A 23198-nucleotide genomic window follows, 5' to 3' on the forward strand; every position below is an offset into this window, starting at 1 on the left:
TGTTTTTCAACCTCAAAATGTAATTTATTTTACAATAATTCAAATAATGTCTCAATTGTGATTTAAAGAACAAATTTTTCACTTGCTTTTAAAGGTGTGCTCAGTATTTTTTTTATTGAACTAGGCTACCTGATAAGGAAAAAGCAAAAGTTGCCAAAGCCATTGTAGAAAGGCTACATTGTTGTACACATAGATTTCTTTATATAACTTTTCAATGAGAATTCAAGCAGCTCGCAAAATAAATTAATTTCCACAGAAAAAAAAAAAACTTATCTTCTTTAATTAAGCTATAACTAATTTATTTTCCAACTACAATAAAAACTTGAGAGCACAGGAAATTAGGCTTGTAGTATTTCATTGATATTAAAAATATGTATTAACTTGTGGAGATTAGTATTCACATCAGAGTCTTGCACTTTCCAGTCAGGAGTAGCCTACTTACATTAAATTTATTGTATTAGTGATATAGTGGCCTTTCAAACTCCATCTAAAACTTTTGGAGTAACAGTTTCTTAATGAAAACAATAATTCAGATAATCTAAAGGTTGTTTTGCACTGTTTACACTCTGTATCAGTAGCATGTTTGTGTGAAATTGATTAGTTCTTTTATATTATGACTTTCCTCAGTGACATGTTTGTATTTTATTACTTACTTGACACCATTTTCCCTCAAAGACACTGACTTTTAAAGCAGTGTTTCCCAACCCTGTTCCTGGAGGAACACCAACATGTCTTCCTTATCTGGCCCATATATTTCTGGTCTTGGAGTCTCTACTAGTGAGCTGATGAGCTGAATCAGGCGTGTTTGATTAGGAAGAGTTGGAAAATGTCTAGTGTTGGTGTGCCTCCAGGAACAGGGTCGGGAAACACTGTGTTAAAGGCTCATTTCCATGAGTTTACCCATAAATGTACGTTTGACGTTTTTTGAATATAGCAGCTTCTCATGTGGTGCCAGAGTGTGCGAGCAAAGGCTACTCTTCGATCTTATTGGTGCATTGAAATGTCAGTCATTTTTTGCGTGCTCTGATTGGTCCAAATGAAGCACCACCTACTTAAATAATCCAATAACTTCCGCTGACGATTTTTGAATGCAGAGCGGTTAATGTTGGTTTACGATACGTAAGGGCAAAGTGTCAGAAAAATACTTATTTCAATTCTGAGATTTAGAGACGTCCACAAAAACTGCAAACAACAAAACATATCCTGAGATGGATCCTGCATTGTCGAAACTGCTTATTGGGCTCGCTGTCAATATAAGTCGTAGTGATGGTAAGATGCTTGTTTGCTAGCTGCTAATCTCTTACAGGTACAAACTGCATGATCAAATCTGTTGATGTCAAACCAAGTGAAATTAAAGTTACTATAATGCGTAACAATACAACGTCTAGTGGTGATTTCTAAAGTTTGAAAGAAAGAAACAACAACGCTAAAAGAAAAAAAAGCTAAAGCAATCTAACAACTAACGTGTAAATAATGCAAACAACAACGTGTCATTTCTTGTTCTGTGGGATTGCATGTTACTTGTCCTGTAGGAAACATACACATCCTAGTTGGCAGGGATTATTTTTTTTAAAGGGATAATTCACCAAAAAAAACCCCGGAAAAATCTGTAATTTACTCTTGTTGTCATAACTCATGTTATTCCAAGCCTTTACCAATATTATTTAGTTTATTTTGTGAAACAAAAGGGGGTGTTAGGCTAAATGACATCCTCTGTAACAAATGTTTTGTTTGGAAGGAGAAAAAAAAATGCAATAAAAGTGAATAACTCCTTTTTTTGCACCACTGAGGAAAGTCCAGCATGAATTATCTAAGTTCAAATGTTGTTGTTGTTGTTTATGGCACTGTTTCCCATCAATGCAGGAAGAATACACAGTGCCACTGTGAAAACTGTCAATGTAACCAAATCCACAGTGAATGTGGAATGGGCTGAGAAGGGCATGACTAAAGGAAAAGAGGTTTGTCAAAACAAATGCTTTTTTTTTTTCACTGTATAGAGCAGTTACTAAGTTGACCTCAGGCGTTGTTGGTATTTGCACTTGTACAGCCAATGCTCTAGGATGTCTTTGCTAACTAGACTAATAAATCGATTGCACACTAGGTTGACATGGATGAACTTAAGCAACTCAATTCTGACCTCATGCAACACCTTCAACCATCTCATCCAGAGGAACCAGAGCCCTCCCCGGCCCCTATCGCTGCACCTGTGACGAGAACGGCAAAAGTGAGTTCTGTATTTTTATTCTGAGATCCTTGTATAAAACAGCTGTGTCTTTGGGTTTCACAATTGTTTTTCAAATTCGATTCAAGAATTGACTATCCACTTTGGGGATTAAATTGGATCTATTTTTATTTTATGTGCATGTTGGTTGCCATAGTAATGCTATCAGTCTAGACACTTCTACAACATCTGTGTGAAGCTGTCAGTTTGGAAAGAGAGGAAGACCAGCGAGGAACCGCACTGTGGTGCTGAATGCACGGGCATATGGGACAACATATGCATTTCTGTATTTTACGCACATTCATGCACATGCTATGTCTGAAATAACTCGTTGTTCCATACACAATTGACTGCTTAGCCATTTACACAGTTCTTTATGTATGTTTCAGAACATCAGAGCATCAGAGCTTCCTTCAAGGTCATCAAGAATACCTACTTCAGAACGTAAGTTTGTTTCCAGTAGGTTTACTCCAATTTATATTTGGTCTCCTGACCTGCAGCAGTGTAATCTTATGGTGTGTTTCCTATTTGAAGCTGCTTCTCAGGATTGTCCATCTGAAGAGTCAGGTTTGCATGAAGTGCATGCTTTCTTCATGCCCTCCAATCACACTCAATCATGGCTGAATTGAACTTTTATCATTAGACTTAATCAGGGTGTCTCTTCCCACTTTTGTCCACATGATCTTTTCTACAAATTATCTACTTATCAAAAAAGGACAGGTTATTAATCCCTGTCTCTGTCAGTCCAGAGAGATAGTCATTTAGTTCTAGGAGCGATCAAAACACTCTGGCTAATGGCTTCTCACTTTTGGGTTTCATATGGCCATGATTTTTCTTTTAATCAGTTTAGAAGTTGCTTTCTGTACTTTCTGCACATTTTCAGGCACTGAGGTTGAAGAGATGGTACTGTTGTCCAATTTCATTGTTGATAAATGCAATCATGACAAACCTTTGGAGATTCTGGTATTGTCCATAGGATCGCCTTTAGATTTAGTGGCAGTGTTGACAATGTGAAGCTCTTTATTCTCCTTTGGAAATCTCTTTATTTATAACTTGATGTGTCTAAACTAGGGCTGCCCTCGACTAAATATTTTATATTAGTCGACTAATCACACGTGTATATTAATAAGCCATATAAATCATAATAATGAACCTTTAATTGCCTATATATAGTACATAGCCTTATCAGCACTCGTGCACACTTGTGCACCAGCAAAAGTAATGATTATGAATGTGTCATGAAAAAACAGCAAGTAGTCTGTCTAAACGTTTTAATAATTGATAATATTTTCGACTGCAGAGATTAAGTTGACGATGCTGACTCATCTCCGCAGTAGTGGACGCGTCTATATGCACGTTTCATACGGATTACATAATCGGAGAATATTTGTTTTCCACTTGAATTGATTGACAATCACTTGACATTTCAAGCTTTCTATAGATATATTTCTCATGTCTGTGTGGCAAGTATACAGTGAGTTTCGGTTTCTTTTTTTGACGCGCTCAAGTTCGCAGAGACCGAGACGGCAGAATGCGGATCCTGTTTGTTTTCTTTATTTTACAAAGGCACAACGTTTTCTTGATATTGTTTTTGACAACGTTTTCTTACCGTTTCGATTGATGTATTACTCTTATCTTACAGAGTAGCCTATTTTTAAGTTGTTTTCGCTGTTATCGGGAAAAAGTCTTGCGATCGCGCCGGCGCCTCCATGTCATGCAGTAAGCACGCTAACACTTTAGCTTCCATACTCCGCACAAACACTTGAATATGCTGCTAATAATAGTGCACATTTATCTAGGTTAACGTTAGAGCAAGCAGCCATGTAAAATAGCTTGCATGTTTCAAATGATAAGCCATATTTGATGGATGATGGGCAAACGTTTGGATTTCCTGCCCGACATACTGTAATTACCACAAGGACCTGCAGTTAACGATCTGTCCCTCACAGACTGCGTGACTTCGCCTCAAGTTTTTGTTTTCTTCTGTGATTAACCGACTAATAACATTTTTGGTCGACTAAGCTTCTTCTAGTCGACTAACGATTAGTCAACTGTTAGGGGGCAGCTCTAGACTAAACATTAATAATAAATCACACTGAATTGCAGAGAGTTCATGAAACATTTTTGCCCCTTTCAGCCTCTAGAAGGATGACCACACGTCAAACGTGCTTGTTCCGACAGCCTGCCCCTCCACCTGTGGTCTCTGCAACGGCTGCAGAAGAAGTTCTCACTCAGGATCTTCCCTCATCTACGATCCCTAAACCTTCAGGTCTGTCATACATCAACATGATATTAAGATATGCAGTCAAGTAATGGGTTGTGTTGTGTTGGATTGGCATGAACTGATATTGATTGGTAATCTGTGTGAGGTTAATGGACTGCTCACTTGTGCTGTCAGCTTTCAACTGTCAGACTCTACAAATCTTTGTCCAAACATCTTGCGTATATTTCTGTTTCACAATTTGGGTTGGCAGGCTACCAGAGGAGACTTGTTTCAAAGCCAGCTTCTCCTCTGCTACCAACCGTTGAGGCTATATGTGAAAGTGAGGCTTCCAAATGTGCCCCCATGGGTCCACCAAGTATGTACTGTTTTGAATTGGTCATGCATGCTTTGACATCATGGATATGGTGGCTTGTAACATCTACAACACTTACCTAAATTGTTGTAATTGTAATCGTTTAGGCCATCGCATGTCTCATGTCTCGGAAATGAACAAGGTGGCAAACAAACGGTTGTCGATAGCTAAAGTTCCTGAAGCAACGAAGAGAGGAAAGGTACCGTATTTGATCCAGATATTACACCTTTAGTTTTGAGGCTCTTTATGAATTTTTTTCACCCATTTCGTGGTCATTATTATTGTTCTGAACCATTCTGATTTTTTTTCTTTTCTTTTTTTTTTCCTGTGCATTCAACTTGCATTGAGAATTTGTTTGCTAATTTACTTCAGGATATGCAATATTATTTTATTTTTGGATATAAAATATTGTGTAGTTTTATTTTTTTATTTGTATAATTAACTTGCTGTATATTTTTATTTTATTTTTTTTTACTTTTCTGATGTTTCCTGATGAAATGTGCAAAAACTTTTCACTTTTATTTCTAGTTTGGAGATGCAAGTCGCCCTAATAAGCAGTTTTACCAGATGATTGAAGAATACAGAGAGACCCTGGAGAAAGTACCCATGTCCTTGTCCGATCCTGTAAGTTACTGAGCATGATATTAATATCATCATTTATTCATTCATGTTATTTTAACACAAGGTGCATATTTTTATTTTTTTATTTTATTTATTTTTTTAGGTCAAACCTCACCGAATATGTGTCTGTGTTCGCAAACGTCCGCTGAATAAAAAAGGTTGGTTGCTGATATGACCTCTCCAATTGACTCTTGATTGGATTGAATTGTTTATTTGGCTAGTTTTCATGCATTTCTCATTTATTTGTGTTCAGAGTTGGCAAAGAAAGAGATTGATGTCGTCACAATCCCTGGTAATGGAGCCCTGTTGTTGCACGAGCCCAAGCAGAAAGTGGATCTGACCAAGTACCTGGAGAATCAGACCTTCCATTTTGATTACTCGTTCGATGAAGATGCCACTAATGACTTGGTTTACAGGTAGCTGAGTATTTTGAGTTTTTGTATAGTATTTATCATGTTAATTACCATGTGTATACATGGCAGAAGTAGGGCCCTATGATTTCCATGATGCAGAAAACGCGTACAGAATTGCAGAATCCGGTCATAAAAACCAACTTTACTGTAACTCGGAATGTCATGGAATTTGTCAAATTTGTTTTAATGAATAAATAAAAAGTAGGTCCATACACTTAAAATCAAATTGCAATATAGATTAGTGTCTGTGAATATTATACCACAAAAAGATTTAAATATGAATCCTGTATGTTCTACGTGTCTCTGTATGAATGAATGGCGCAGACCCACAGTTTCATTTACCACACACACACACTGAGGCATGCTTGATGCTCACAGTGTTTTCATCCTCTGCACCTCACTATATGAGGACATGAATGCATGAACTTCATCTCCATAGCCGCTTTGAGAGTCTTTTACCATTTCATTTAAGAAAAACTATTGTCAAATCATAAACACACAGAAACTCAAAGGTCTTCAAGGCAACCCATCAAAATAAAGTGTGGTTTAACTTAGAGAAATTGTGATTAAATATATTACTGTTGTACAGTAGAATTTAGCTACATCTCAATGTAGTAATAATAATAATAATACTAACACTAATAATAATAATAATAATTAATAATAATAATAATAAACTATATTTAAGGTATAAACACATATTCTATGTTTTAATTTTAACAGTAAATCTGTTGTGCAGCAGTTTGTTTGACAAAAAGATTGTTTAATTTCATATGATTAAAAGATAAAATTAATGTTTTATGCCTTCATTTGATTGCCAGAAAAATTAAAATACAGAATTTCTGAAAAAAACATTTCATAGATATTATTTTTTTTATACTTTTTTTCTTTTTCTTTTTTTCTTTTTTTTAATGAATTCAATTAATTATGCTTTTTGATTAATAAAATTTAATTAAACCATTAAAATGGAATCCAAAAAACTTAAAACAGAATTTGGTCGAAATAAAACCAGAATTAAAGAAAAAACAACTTATTTCATAGGCCCTAAAAATGTAATTTTTGTTTTTGCTTTTAATCAATTGTTGTTAAATTTTATATAAGTTTCATGATGTCAATTAATTATACATGCTTTTTGATTACTAAAATTTAATTTAACCATTAAAATGGAGTCCAAACAGAAAAAACGAAATTCTGAAAGATTAAAACGGACTTTGGGAAAAAAAAATAAACATTTCAAAAGGCCCTATAGCAGGCGTTGTTTGTTCAAGAATTAGTTCACTAACTCATCCATGTCATTCCAAACCTGTATGACTGTTCTTCCAAGAAACACAAACCATGCTTTGTATTTACATGGAATAGAGCAGCCATTATCAGTTAAAACATTGTACTTCACATTCCACATAAATAATGGAAGAATGTACATTTTTAAATGAACTGTTCCTAAATAATGGAATATTTAATTTTACCATAAATATGCCAATATTTATAATGTATAATCTACAAAATATTAAAATGTTTTGTTTTGGGGTTTTTTAGGTTCACCGCTAAACCTCTGGTTAAGACCATTTTCGAAGGTGGTATGGCGACATGCTTTGCATATGGCCAAACAGGCAGTGGAAAAACTCACGTAAGTTTTGTTGTTTGTGCTTTCAAAAAAAAATAAAAAATACAAAACTCTTTCCATATTGTTGATCTTAGGCATTCTTTACAGACTATGGGTGGAGACTTTTCTGGAAAGAGCCAAAACAGCTCCAAAGGGATTTACGCCCTGGCAGGTGATTGTAACTGTCTAATGTACTTTACATAGTGGGCTGTTACGTTTATCCATATTCACTCATGTATTAATCTGTCTGCCTACTTCACAGCACAGGATGTATTTACCCTCCTGAAGCAAAAGCGATATGCTGATATGGACCTTTGCCCATATGTCACCTTTTTTGAGATCTACAATGGCAAGGTTTGCATATATTGTATTACATGTTTCCAAAACATTTCTGTGGTGTCTTGTCAAACGTATGGCTGAGAGTGTTTTCTCTTCTGTCATTTAAGTGCAAATAAACTTCAAATTCCCAAATGATTAATGTACTCTTTATGCTCAATTAAACAAGTGTCATATTATTATTATTGGATTTTATGCTGATTTGATTTTTGATTGTGGTTGCAAGCATAAACTTGTTCAGGCATGATGATGAAATGTTTCTGTGCGCTGCAGGTGTTTGACTTGCTAAATAAGAAAGCAAAGTTGCGTGTTTTGGAGGATGAGAAGCAGCAGGTCAATGTTGTTGGCCTGCAAGAAGTGCCCGTGTTATCTGTTGATGACGTCATCAAGATGATTGAGAAGGGAAGTGCATGCAGGTAAATATTAACTAATTACTTTTAAGAACCTTTTTAAGTTTAATGCTTTGTCTTAAATTACCATGTTTATGCTGTAGCTCTGACTTAAAAGGGTTAGTTCACCCAAAAATGAAAATTCTGTCATTACTCGCCCTCATGTCGTTCATCTTCGGAACACAAATGAAGATCTTTTTGATGAAATCTGAGATTTCTGTCCCTCCATAGACAGCTACACAACTGTAACTTTGATGCTTTCATCAAGAGATCGTAAAACTAATCCATAAGAATTGAGTGGTTTTGTCCAAGTTTTCTGAAGAGACATGATCGCTTTATATGATGAACAGATTTAATTGAGGCTTTTATTCAAACATAAACAGAAATTCAACCAAACAGGCTTGATGTGCGAGAACAAACCTCTTGTGGAAGCTCAAACGTGCTGCGTAACACACGAGAATGAACCTCACTGGTTCTCGTACGTCAAGCAAACGTGTTTGAGCTCCAATTTACCACAACTGATGTGAGTTAATATGTGAATAAAAGCCTAAATTAAATCTGTTCATCATATAAAGCGACCGTGTCTCTTCAGAAAGTTGATTAAATCACGCAATTCATATGGATTAGTTTTCCAATCTCTTTATGAACTTTTTGAAGCGTCAAAGTGGTAGTTACGTAGTTGTCTATAGAGGGATAGAAATCTCTCAGATTTCATCAAAAATATCTTAATTTGTGTTCCGAAGATGAACATGTTTGGAACACCATGAGGGTGAGAAATGTATTGACGGAATTATCATTTTGGGGTGAACTATCCCTTTAATTCTAATAGCTCACCAGTGTTATTTTAGTATGTATGTAGTCAAAAAAAAACATCCATTATGATGAGTTTTGTGTTCTACAAAGGGGAATGTTTGGATAATGTTTGACAGACCCAGTTTTCCTTACAAAGCAAGTTTAGATGGATAGGAGCACAAAAGAGTTCTTAAATGGATTCAGCTTACAGCATGGAATTCTGTATTGTTTGCAATCTCTGCATGGTAACAGCTGACAGACAGTTATCCAGATAACTTTAAAAGTTTCTACAAAATGTATTGAAAAAACCAGAATATCATTTGATGTCCTCATCATTTTATCCCATCTTGAAGTACAACCAAGCAGCATCAAGTCAAATTTGAGTGCTTCACAATACACATCGTTTCCAAGCAGCTTTACAGAAAGTCATAATGTTATGTCTGTAATGCCTTAGTGCTTGACAAGTTTTAGGGCTGGCCGATGTAACGATATATAACAATGGTATAAGTGATCATCCGGATTTATATCTACCTATACTGTATTTATAGTGTTGTCTAGCAAATAAAGCGTTCACAGGCTTTGCTTTATGTATTTCCCCGGCATCAATAAATGTCAGGAAACTTGATTCCTGGCCACATGCCAATGTCCAAAGACCACTAGTTTTTTGGTAAGTTGTAAGGAACACCGTCAAGTCCAACTTCCTTTAATTTAATTTAAGAAAATTATTTTGTTTTACTCCCATTTTTGCAGTTCCCCAATTAAACCATGTTGCAGGATGTTTTGCTACTCAGTCCAGCTGAGGGGGTGTGTTCTGTTGGGAAAGTGACGTCTATGCAATGTTATTGTTGAACTAATTAGCTGAAACTGAAATAATGGATGCACTCTCTCACTTTGTACCAGAACGTCTGGCCAAACGTTTGCCAATGCCAGCTCGTCGCGTTCACATGCAGTTTTGCAAGTAATCCTAAGGCGGCGGAATTTCCTCTATGGGAAGTTCTCTCTGGTGGACCTTGCTGGGAATGAACGTGGGACTGATGTCAGCAGTAATGATCGGCACACCATAGTGGAGACTGCGGAGATCAACCGCAGCCTACTGGCTTTGAAGGTGCTTTCTTGTCTACTGCAGACTGATGGTCATGTGAATGCGTTTTAATACACACTCTTTTTTTTATTCTATTATTGCCAATATGAAAGGTTGGAAATATTGAATACTTTATCAAATTACTTTATTTTTCAAACTTTTAAATTATGTAAACCATCTGAAAGGTGGTGTTCATACAACTGAGGCCTGTTGCATGAAGCTAGTTGAACAAACTCTAGGTTTAGAGTTGACAACCATACAAATCCAAACTGGTTTCAGTCTGGTTCAGCGAGCACACAGCATTCAGTACAAACATTCTTTGTCAACTCGGGGTTTGATGATCTGGAGTTTGTCATGAACTGTAGAGCGTGTGCACTTGAAAGTGTGATGTGCAGCGAACAGCCAATCATTGGGCCTTGAAAGGTGCAATGAAATTGCTGCCTATGTGCCATTGGCAGATTATCACAAATTTCTTAAAGGTGCCCCAGAATCAAAAATTGAATTTACCTTGGCATAGTTGAATAACAAGAGTTCAGTACATGGAAATGACATACAGTGAGTCTCAAACACCATTGATTCCTAGTTCTTATATAAATCTCATTTGTTTAAAAGACCTCCGAAGAGCAGGTGAATCTCAACATAACACCGACTGTTACGTAACAGTCGGGATCATTAATATGTACGCCCCCAATATTTGCATATGCCAGCTCATGTTCAAGGCATTACACAAGCCAGTATTAATGTCTGGATCTGTGCACAGCTGAATCATCAGACTAGGTAAGCAAGCAAGAACAATAGCGAAAAATGGCAGATGGAGCGATAATAACTGACATGATCCATGATAACATGATATTTTTAGTGATATTTGTAAATTGTCTTTCTAAATGTTTCGTTAGCATGTTGTTAATGTACTGTTAAATGTGGTTAAAGTTACCATCGGTTATTACTGTATTCATGGAGACGAGAGCCGTCGCTATTTTCATTATTAAACACTTGCAGTCTGTATAATTCATAAACACAACTTCATTCTTTATAAATCTCTCCAACAGTGTAGCATTAGCCGTTAGCCACGGAGCACTATCAAACTCATTCAAAATCAAATGTAAACATCCAAATAAATACAATACTCACATAATCTGATGTATGCATGCAGCATGCATGACGAACACTTTGTAAATATCCATTTTGATGGTTATATTAGCTTTGTGAACTTTGTTTATGCAATGATAGAGTCGAGAGCTCGGGAGGGGGCGGAGAGCGCGAGCAATTAAAGGGGCCGCAGCCTGAATCAGCGCATTTCTAATTATGCCCCAAAATTAAATTAAAAAAATCTATGGTGTATTTTGAGCTGAAACTTCACAGACACATTCAGGGGACACCTTAGACTTGTAAAAAAAAAAAAAAAAAAAAAAAACGTTCGATGGCACCTTTAATTTGTGTTCCGAAGATGAATGAAGGTCCTACGTGTTTGAAACGACACGAGGGCGAGTACCTGACAGAAATCTCAATTTTGGGTGAACTAACTCTTTTAATTGGAGCAAGAGATGCAGGGGGAGTGGCTTTATTGCATCAGATATGTCACAGTGCTCACAGCTAATTGGTCCAGTTTTGGTGTGCGATCTCTAACCCACAATAAAACCTGCTCCAGATCAGGTAAGCCATGTAACATAAGTTACCTTGGTGATGAACCTTACAAAAAAAAAAACAATCCACCTTCTTGAGCCCTAAAAAGTTTGCTCAAACTAATTTCAAACTCACCTGGGAAGGAACTGAAACTGGTTTCATGCAACAGGCCTCTGATTATAGCTTATGTTTGCTGCTCAATTATATTGCAAGAAACTAATTTGTAAATTGTTTCACCGTTCCTACAAACACAAATGTTACAGAATTATAATGCAATAGCTTTTTCATGTCTCACCTGACTCCTCAGGAATGTATCCGGTCTCTGGGTCAAAACAGCGAGCACATCCCATTCAGGATGAGCAAACTCACCCAGGTGCTTCGGGACTCCTTCATTGGAGAAAATTCAAGGACCTGTATGGTAAGAAGAGTGGGTTAGGGTAACCCTTTTTTTTAGAGCTTACCTTTAATACTGTTATTTATTATAACATTAATCTCCTTGTGTTTTTCCATTTTGCCTGTTTTAGATTGCAATGATATCACCCGGTATGGGCTCTTGTGAATACACTCTGAATACACTACGTTATGCAAACAGGTGCTTTTTTTTTTTTTTTTTTTATCTTCATTTTATCTTCAACTTGTGTTCCTTCTGATTGGCCGAGGACGCCCTCTGGTGGTGTGATGTAGGTATTACAGTCAGTTTTGTGTGTTTCTGACAGGGTAAAAGAATTGAACGGCATGTCCAAGGGAGCTTCAGTGGAGAATGGTACAAACCTAGAGCTTTCTGAGGGAAACTCCTCCTCCGAGGAGGTGAGTGAATCAGGCCGTGCATATTAAATTGAAATTTCATCTACAATTCTATTCAACCACTTAGTCAAGACAAAAGTCAAGTCACTGAATTTGACCAATCATTTTGAACCAGTTAATTGTATTTCAGCAAGTCATTATAACATAATATTTATTTTGTGTTTTATAAATCAAACTAATTGAAATAACTCGTCGTAAAGTTGTGATGAAATGGAAGTCACAACAGATCTGATCTTCCATATTGTGACGTACTTCTAAATGAAAGGGATTATTGAAAAAGAAAAAAAATGTAGGATGAGAGCTTGGTTCCATCCGTTGGTTCTTGATTGGAAGGAGGCAGATCAGAATGTGAGTTTGCTGTCAATTCTAAGAAAGTGACGGAGAAAACAAATTGACTGGAGAAGGCTTTAGTTATCAGAAAAGATCAAGTTATGTCTGGATCATTTAAAATGTTTTTTATTTAAAAGGTCAAAAAACTGAATTATGTGCATGACTGAATCACTCACAATAAGAACAGTAAGATGCATTTCAAAGATAGGTGAATTTCATGCCGAGTTTAAAGGTGCCCTAGATTATGTTTTTAAAAGATGTAATATAAGTCTAAGGTGTCCCCTGAATGTGTCTGTGAAGTTTCAGCTCAAAATACCCCATAGATTTTTTATTTTTTTTAACTGCCTATTTTGGGGCATCATTATAAACGCGCCGATTTTATGCTGCGGCCCCTTTAAATCTCGTGCTCTCCGCCCACAGAGCTCGCGCTTGCCTTAAACAGTGCCTTAACAAAGTTTACACAGCTAATATAACCCTCAAAATGGATCTTTACAAAGTGTTCGTCATGCATGCGGCATGCATGCGTCGGATTATGTGAGTATTGTATACTGTTATATTGTTTACTTCTGATTTTGAATGAGTTTGATAGTGCTCCGTGGCTAACGGCTAATGCTACACTGTTGGAGAGATTTATAAAGAATGAAGTTGTGTTTATGAATTATACAGACTGCAAGTGTTTAAAAATGAAAATAGCGACGGCTCTCTTGTCTCCGTGAATACAGTAATAACCGATGGTAACTTTAACCACATTTAACAGTACATTAGCAACATGCTAATGAAACATTTAGAAAGACAGTTTACAAATATCACTAAAAATATCATGTAATCATGGATCATGTCAGTTATTATTGCTCCATCTGCCATTTTTCGCTATTGTTCTTGCTTGCTTACCTAGTCTGATGATTTGGTTGTGCACATCCAGACGTTAATACTGGCTGCCCTTGTGTAATGCCTTTTATAATGTTGGAAACATGGGCTGGCATATGCAAATATTGGGCGCGTACACCCCGACTGTTACGTAACAGTCGGTGTTATGTTGAGATTCGCCTGTTCTTCGGAGGTCTTTTAAACAAATGAGGTTTATATAAGAAGGAGGAAACAATGGAGTTTGAGACTCACTGTATGTCATTTCCATGTACTGAACTCTTGTTATTTAACTATGCCAAGATAAATTCAATTTTTCATTCGAGGGCACCTTTAATGTTTTTGAGACTCGTCTAATGCATGTTCCTTTTAGATTGACTATAGCATGTCACTGCTGTCACAACTTGACATTTATGTGTATATACATGCATATATTTGAATTCTTTATAGAAATGTGGTACAAAATTGCACAAACCCCCAAAATACTTATTTTTTCAGGAGTCTGTTGTCCCAGCATTTGAGGCTATATCACAAGTGTCTGAGATGGAGGAGAGGTTTTATGAAGAATTGAAGGTTTGTTGCTTTCTGGCTTTACTGATGTCTATTGTGTAAACGCACCTGCTCGGAGTGGGCGGCTTTGTTTTAAACCTCACGATCACTCAAAAAAATTACAGAACTCCCCATAGCAATGAGATTACAAAACGGTCATTTGCTATTTGTTTATGCCTGAATGCATTTCTTGAATCAGACATGAGTTGTTGTTTTTACTGCTCCGAGACCTTGGAGTCATTTCTGTTTTTCATTCCTTTTCCAGGGGTGCAATGAGGTTGCCAGATCCATGGAATATCCCTCGTTTGATATTGTAGCAAATTTACCAGAGATTGACGCATTCATGAGGAAACTACAAGGTATTTCATTTTAATCCAAACTCAGACATGCACTACCATTCAAAAGTTTGCCGTCAGTAAGGTTTTTTTATGTTTTTTGCTCTGACCAAAGCTGCATTTATTCTTTTAAAAAAATTGTAAAAACAGAAATGTTGTGTAACATTGTTCATTTAAAATAACTGTTTTCTATTTGTATGTTATTTATTCTTGTGATGGCAAAGCCACATATTGCAGTCTTCAGTGAATCATTCTAATGTGCTGATTTACTGCTCAAGAAATCCTTCTTATCCATGTTAAAAACATCAGTTGTGCTGATTTAATCTTTTTGTGACAATTTTTCTTTGAGATTGAAGTCTTTCGTAACATTATAAATGTATTTACTGTCACTATGGATTAATTTAATGCAACCTCGCTGAATAAAAGTATTAAAGTCTTTTATAAAAAAAAAAAATATATATATATATATATATATATATATATATATATATATATATATATATATATATATATATATATATATATATATATATATATATATATATATATATATATAAGAATTTTGAAAGCAAGTGTACATGAATGATTTATTTAAAGGGTTAGTTCACCCAAAAATGAAAATTATGTCATTAATGACTCACCCTCATGTCGTTCCAAACCCGTAAGACCTCCGTTCATCTTCAGAACACAGTTTAAGATACTTTAGATTTAGTCCGAGAGCTTTCTGTCCCTCCATTGAAAATGTGTGTACGGTAGACTGTCCATGTCCAGAAAGGTAATAAAAATATCATCAAAGTAGTCCATGTGACATCAGTGGGTTAGTTAGAAGTTTTTGAAGCATCAAATACATTTTGGTCCAAAAATAACAAAAACTACTACTTTATTCAGCATTATATTCTCTTCCGGAATCCTTTCCATTGAATTGATTCCATTGAATCCTTTCATCTGTCGGCGTTGGTAATGCACTTTTACGTCGTTGTTTTTGGCGATTAGGACATCCGCGACATGCACACTTACGCACCATTTTAAAAAATATAGCAATACCAAAATACAAACAATGTAGAATAGCTTGAATACAGCGTGCGTCTCCCTCAGACTGTAAACGAAGCTCGGGCGCACCGGATAACACGTCAGCAGCGTCTTACGTCAGCAGCGTCACTGCGGAGTAGTGAACCCGGATTGACAACAGACCTGGAAGAGAATACAATGCTGAATAAAGTCGTAGTTTTTTTATTTTTGGACCAAAATGTATTTTAGATGCTTCAAAAACTTCTAACTAACCCACTGATGTCACATGGACTACTTTGATGATGTTTTTATTACCTTTCTGGACATGGACAGTCTACCGTACATACACTTTCAATGGAGGGACAGAAAGCTCTCGGACTAAATCTAAAATATCTTAGACCTCCGTTCATCTTCGGAACACAGTTTTACGGGTTTGGAATGACATGAGGGTGAGTCATTAATGACATAATTTTCATTTTTGGGTGAACTAACCCTTTAAGGTAAATTAATTTGCTACGAAGGTCACCAGAGCATTCTGCACCAGCTCACAGGATATATAACGGATATAATTACAGCATTGAAATTGTTTTTCTTCTTGTTGTAGAGTCTTACCAGGCTTTGAGATCAGCTATTGAAGCAGAACAGAGGGTCAGGATGTCACCAAACTAATCTAAGATGAGATTGAGCTGTGAACAACTGCAAAGAAACCTCTTAGAAAAGCTAAAGCAATGTAAATGTTCTTTTAATAATCTTATCTGCTATCTTGCTAGAAATATCAAGTGTTTGTTTTTTGTATACTGAATAAAGGTTCCCTCATCTTGAATGCCGCGTCTTGGTTTTTCAAAGCCATCTTCGTGAATCATCAGCTTGGTTCATTTTCGTGCATTTGGATTCTAACTTTTCACATCTCCACCTTGAAACTTCCTCTTTTTTTTTTCTCTTTTTTTCCTGATCACCAAAATGAGACCCTTCCCATCAACCCCAACCACCACCGCCAGCCTTGACCTCCAAACCGCCACTATATACAAGCCACAAACAGTGTATACGCTTGCCCTGCAAGCACAAGCTGACACATGACAAATCAAAGGCCTAATAAACAGCTCACACTGAACAGTTTACCTCAAAGGATAAAAATAAACAAGATCGGCCTGCGAGTGGGTGGCCCCACATCTCTGTGTGAGGCCTAGAAGCTCAACAGCTTCCTCTGAGCTCTTTGGGTGGCATTTCCCACCCCCTCCCAAACTATTTACCCCATACTCTGTAAATGCATATAGCTGTGCTGCATATATTGCACCAAAATGGTGAATATAAGTTAAACATGTATCTTGTTCTAGCACTACATTTGATGTACACGTTCTCTTGTACTCCTTTTACAAGACCTTTCAGTGTTTTGTGCTTAATAAACGATTGTCATTTTCTAAATCTAATTATCAGTGTTTAATTGTTGTCCAGCTTTTTTGGTTGTGTGCATGTGTGAAACAATTAAAAATGTTGTAGATCTGAATGTATATATTAACATGTCATCTATAGTGATGTGGTGAACAGATTTGGTTAGTATGTTATTGGAATATTTTCTATGTAATAAATCTTTTTGTTCAAACCTTTTTAGTCTGGTTTAATATTACCCACACTGTTGCACGATTAGACGCTTGGAGGTTCACCTCAAGAAAAAAAAAAAAAAACTAAGACCTTGATTATAATTGAATCCTTCACTGGTTTTAACAGACTGAAATAGTTTTTATTCAGTGTAGCATTGGGAATTTGTTATCTTCTTTGGACCGAACTAGCCAGCTTCGCTTCTGAAACAACATGCTTAGAATAGCAAAATACACCACTGGCTTGTTACAAACACGGTTTCTTCCTCGGTTATCCAACCTTGCATTTTAAAGAAGACGGGCAAGCTGAAGGAGCTTTTGCTGGGATTTTCGATTTGGAAATGTGTTTCATGCGAGCCGAGTCTTGTATCTGTTGGCCCTGAATGTGTTTGACTCTGCTCTCTGGATTCCAGCTGTCCACATGAATATTTTCTCAGTGTGGAGAAAATTGGCAGTGGCCGATGCTCAGTTCCCATCACCTTCACAGACTAAATAAACAGACAAACCACCCAGCGAGCCCATCGGAGGAGCATGCAGAACAACCTCTGTTTTTCTTTTCCTCCTGACCCCTTTCTTTCTTCTCTGTCATTCTGTGGCTCTGGATTGTCTGTGAATGGATCTGGATGGGGAAAGTGTCCATCAACGCCAGGCCTGTGGCAGGGATGCCTAAATGTGTTATGGTCTTTGGAGAAAAGCCTTTCCAGAAACACATGCTACATATTACACAATTTTTTTCCATGCATACACAGTCTATAATGTGATATAGGCTGTGTATTTTACAAAAAAAAAAAAAAAAAGTTTATCACAATATCTATAAAATGTATATTAAAAATCTGATTTGCTCACCTTTAAAATGTTTGATATTTTAGAGTTGTGACACATTAAAAAAATAAATAAATAAAATAAAGTATCCCATGACTCTGGTGCAAAATCCCTATATGATAAATTTGTGAAAAAACAATATTGAGTATTACGATGTTTTACTTTCCCCTCAGAGAGCTGTTAATCGAAAACCACTAAGAAGTTTCTGTCATTAAGTACTCCCCTTGTGTCGTTCCAAACCCGTAAGACCTTCGTTCATCTTCAAAACACAAATTACGATATTTTTGATTAATTTTTTTTTTATCCCCCATAGAAAGCAACGTAATTACCATCATTCATGGTCCAGAAGACATTATTAAAATAGTCAATGTGACTACAGTGGTTAGGGTTAGTTCACCCAAAAAAGTGAGTACAGTGGGTCAATATTAATATTATAAATCAACGAGAATATTTTTGGTGCGCCGAAAAAACAAAATAACGACTTATTTAGTGATGGCCGATTTTAAAACACTGCGTTATGAATCAGCGTATCGAATCATGATTCGGATCACGTGTCAAACTGCTGAAATCACGTGACTTTGACGCTCCGAACCGCTGATTCAACACACTGATTCATTTGTGCTCTGAAGCTTCCTGAAGCAGTGTTTTGAAATCGGCCATCACTATATAAGTCGTTATTTTGTTTTTTTTTGGCGCACCAAAAATATTCTTGTCGCTTTATAATATTAATATTGAACCACTGTACTCACATGAACTGATTTAAATGTGTTTTTAGTACATTAATGGATCTTGCGAGAGGAAATGTCATTGCTCTCTATGCAGGCCTCACAGAGCCATCGGACTTCAACAAAAATATCTTAATTTGTGTTCCGAAGATTAACGAAGGTCTTACGGGTGTGGAACGGCATGAGGGTGAGTAATAAATGACAGAATTTTCATTTTTGGGTGAACTAACCCTTTAATGTTATGAAGCGACGAGAATACTTTTTGTGCGCAAAAAAACTAAATAAAAATAACGACTTTATTCGACAAATTCGTATCTCCCCTGTCATTCTCATACACTGTTTACGTTTAGCGCTTCCAAGTTCAAGTCAGAACGCCGACTCAGTATTGGCCGACGCTGTTCACGTGAGCAGAACGACGCATGCGTGTGATGCTGATGCAGAAGCGAATTTGTTGAATACCATTATTGTCGTTATTATTGTTTTTATTTTCATTACATTAATGTTGAACCACCATAGTCACGTTGACTATTAACAATGTCTTACTTTTCTGGACCATGAATGATGGTAATTATGTTGCTTTCTATGGATTTCATCAAAAACATTTTAATTTGTGTTCCGAAAATGGACGAAACTCACAGATTGGAACGACATGAGGGTGAGTAGCCCACTTTGATAGTGAACTAGTCCTTTAATGACAGAAATTTCATGTTTTGTTGAACTAACCATTTAATTCATTGCAAAGAAACGGTTCAAAACAAAGATTCGTTATCGATTTCAGCTTATAAAACAGTGAATATAATGGCTCAATTTTCAATTCCTCACACAAATATATCGCTTGGCTTGAGTATGTGGCGCGTATTTTGTCATGTTTCTTTTATAGAAAAGATCTGCATTACATTACATTTCAATGAACTTGACGCACGTTTTGTCTTCTTCACCTTGAACATCCTTATTTTTGAACAATATGCAATGAAATTAACTAGTAGTTTCATAGCCTACCGAGTCTTTATTCAGCTTGTGTATCAAATATTATGGTGCCATTCTTATCGTTATAACTTTAGCTGTTAACTGTTCTAGATTTAGATATTTTTATAGATGTCACAGGGGTGCATGTTTCTATGCTGAATTTGTTGTCCTGCACATGACAATTTCCTACCAATAGAGGGCAGTCAAACTATACACACAGACCTTTAACTGATCTCACATGTGAATGTATTGCGTTAGAAATCTAATTTCCTTCTGTTGTAATAGTGTTGAGGAATTCATGTGCACTTTTATTTATTTGCTTTAGCATGTTTACTCATTTAAAAATCAATGTGACACACCAGGAAATTCCCAGCATCTTATTTGTCCCTGATGTATCAGAACAGTTTCAGAGTCAGCCACATTGGCGCTTGCTTATTTTGCATGCAGTTTGGCATCGCCTGCCATGCTCATTGGCACCGTCACTGGGCGTCTGAATGTAATGTATTCACAGAGGTGTTTTAATATTTGATTTTGTTCATGAATGCTACACTGTTTTCAAGGAATTGTTGAATATTCCTAACGGTAATTTAGAATGTTCGACCATGTCTTTTGAGATGCTTTTGCCATTCTTTTCCAGGTGGAATGATCAAATGCGCACGTCTGTGTGGTGTTCTGTGTGAGAAGATACAGGCGCTGGCGGCAGGCCTGTCTGCAGGGCTGTGGTGAGTCTGGGTTTCCCCAGCTGGGTATGCCTGTTTATGCTTCCATTTCAAGGCGTCTAGAGGACAGCGTGCCCGTCAACACAGGTGTGCAAACCACAGAGTCTAACAAAGAGGGTGTATTATTAAAACTCATGCAGACGTTCATCTTTTGGCTTTTATATAAATACACTCTGCAAGGAATAGAAATTGTAACGTTATTAGATTTTGAGGGGGGTTTCAATAATCTTTTAGCATGTTAACTGTCAGTGTCCAGCTACCGTGCGCACTTTTTATTGCCTATTTTAGTAATCATCATAAAGTAGGTATGAAAGGTCAAAATTCATCCTGTGAAAATCGTTTTGAACTTTGCTCAGTGCTCAAAAATGGGTGTGACAGTTAAAGAGTTAGTTCACTTTCAAATGAAAATTTCCTGATAATTTACTCACCTCCATGTCATCCAAAATGTCCATGTCCTTCTTTCTTCAGTCGAAAAGAAATTAAGGTTTTTGATGAAAACATTACAGGATTTTTCTCCAGATAGTGGACTTCAGTGAACCCCAAACGGTTGAAGGTCAAAATTACAGTTTTAGTGCAGCTTCAAAGTGTTCTGCACGATCCCAGACAAGAAACGAGGGTCTTATCTAGAGAAACAATCACTCATTTTCTAAAAAAAAAAAAAAATTTTATACATTTTTTAACCATAAATGCTCATCTTGAACTAGCGCTCTTCGTCTTCTTCTCTATTAGAATTCCGGCAGTGTAGACACTGCTAAGTGTATTACTGCCCTCCACAGGTCAAAGTTTGAACTAATTGTTATATACTTGCACTAGCATATTGTATATGACAATTTAGTTCAAACTTTGACCTGAGGAGGGCAGTAATACACTTAGCAGTGTCTACACTGCCGGAGAAGAAGAAGAAGAGAGCTAGTTCAGGATGAGCATTTATGGTTAAAATGTATAAAATTTTAATTTTTTTAGAAAATGAGTGATGGTTTCTCTAGATAAGACCCTTATTTCTTATCTGGGATCACGTAGAATGCTTTGAAGCTGCACTGAAACTGTAATTTTGACCTTCAGCCGTTTGGAGGATATTGAAGTCTACTATATGAAGAAAAATCCTGGAATGTTTTCATCAAAAACCTTAATTTCTTTTCGACTGAAGAAAGAAGGACATAAACATCTTGGATGACATGGGGGTTAATTTGAAAGTGAACTAATCCTTTAATTAGTCACCCACTTATGTCGTTCCACACCCGTAAGACCTTCATTCATCTTCGGAACACAAATTAAGATATTTTTGATGAAATCCGAGAACTCTCTGACTCCTCCATAGACAGCAATTTAATTACCACTTTCAAGGTCCAGAAAGGTATTAAAGACATCGTTAAAACAGTCGACGTGACTGCAGTGGTTCAAACTTAATTTTATAAAGCGACGAAAATACTTTTTGTGTGCAAAAAAAAAATAAAAAAATAACAACCTTATTCAACAATTTCTTCTCTTCAGTGTCAGTTTCCTATGCTGTTTACGTCGTAAACAGTGCAGTGCTTCCAGGGTCTACGTCAGAACGGCGATTCAGTATTGTCCGGCTCCTGCCTCAGCATCACACATGTGTTGTGCTGCTCACGTGTACAGCGTCGGCCAAAACTCACAGAAACCTCTCGGATTTCATCAAAAATATCTTAATTTGTGTTCTGAAGACGAACAATTTTTGGGTGAACTAACCCTTTAACTAGTTAAGTACAATGTATGTGACATCTGCTTTAGTCTTTCTGCACTAAAGATCAGTTTTGTAGTTTCATGGCAAATATGTATTTTATTGCACGGCTCTCTGGAATACTTAATCCTAATTAATATTAATGATTTAAATAAACCAGTTGGCTCTCTTGTGGATCGTCTCAGAGGCCAGAAAGGTCTGCTGGACTTTCACTCAGCCAGTTCAGGAGCAGTCAACACATACATGCTTACACTCTCTCATTTAAACATGCAGAGAAAGAGGGACTTGCCTGTCTCCGCTGCAATGATGGATTTAGGCGATGAGAGGCATTTTGTTTGGAATATTGGGCCTTCTCGTGCCTTGGCCCTGTCCCTTTGGGCCGAACATGCCAGACTGAATACATAGCTCTGAATGAGGGCAAGAACTCCCTTGCAGCCTTGAGAACACCATTTAAAGTGTCTTCATTTACAAGTATTTTTTAGTGTGTTTATCCAGTTTAACATGTCTATAATTAAAGCTTAAAACACAAAGTGTTTTTCAAACTGTATGAAAGCTGAAACTGATTGTTGTGGCTTGCTGTTTTTTTTTATTTTGCAGTCTTTATTATAGTTTGAACAGCTCCACCTAGTGATTAAACACCTTCATAACTCCAGATTTGAAATTTCCACTTGCAAGTTAATGCATGGGCTTGTAAATTCTTGCACTTTTTGCACTAAAACATGAACTATTTTAGATCCTCATAAACATTACACTTACTGACCAGAGAGGCGTAAACGTCTACACTGCACTGCAAAACTACACTGCTATTACAGTAAGTGGTTTAATACTAACAGTCAGTCAATTGCTTATTTTAATTACGCAAAATTGCTTAACTTTGTGTCAAGCTGTAAGCAGCCTACAAAGAGTCTCTTTTAACAAAACTGTCCATCATGCATTAGCAGGCAACATCTCCAAACCTGTAGTTTACAGTAAATGTTTTTCATATTAAACTGGGTGAGACATTTTTTTTTCACCAGTGTTGCAAACATGACACGTAACCTCAATTTTAATAAAAAAAATCTGAACATCAACTTCTAACTTGCTCAGGAAAAAAATCATTGGATTGTCTTCACTACCCACAAGGC

The 23198-nt window shown here is 36.5% G+C and overlaps 1 protein-coding gene across 2 annotated transcripts; it reads left to right on the forward strand.

The window, feature by feature from the left end:
* Positions 1-1065: 1065 nt before the first annotated feature.
* kif2c (kinesin family member 2C) lies at positions 1066-16368 on the forward strand. 2 transcript variants are annotated; one of them, XM_048162723.1, is made up of 22 exons: positions 1066-1269; positions 1864-1958; positions 2102-2224; positions 2611-2665; positions 2756-2788; positions 4359-4490; positions 4696-4800; positions 4905-4996; positions 5326-5421; positions 5522-5576; positions 5672-5834; positions 7368-7458; positions 7543-7606; positions 7697-7788; positions 8044-8186; positions 9852-10056; positions 11963-12073; positions 12180-12247; positions 12372-12462; positions 14152-14226; positions 14468-14561; positions 16150-16368. In XM_048162723.1, the coding sequence occupies exons 1-22, from the start codon at positions 1209-1211 to the stop codon at positions 16212-16214; spliced, it is 2109 nt and encodes a 702-aa protein (XP_048018680.1). In that variant the 5' UTR covers positions 1066-1208; the 3' UTR covers positions 16215-16368. The 2 variants fall into 2 exon arrangements, with proteins under 2 accessions (XP_048018680.1, XP_048018681.1); XM_048162724.1 differs by lacking the exon at positions 2756-2788.
* Positions 16369-23198: the final 6830 nt, after the last annotated feature.

Source organism: Megalobrama amblycephala, linkage group LG17 (genome assembly GCF_018812025.1).
Source record: "Megalobrama amblycephala isolate DHTTF-2021 linkage group LG17, ASM1881202v1, whole genome shotgun sequence".
NCBI classification, from domain to species: domain Eukaryota; kingdom Metazoa; phylum Chordata; class Actinopteri; order Cypriniformes; family Xenocyprididae; genus Megalobrama; species Megalobrama amblycephala.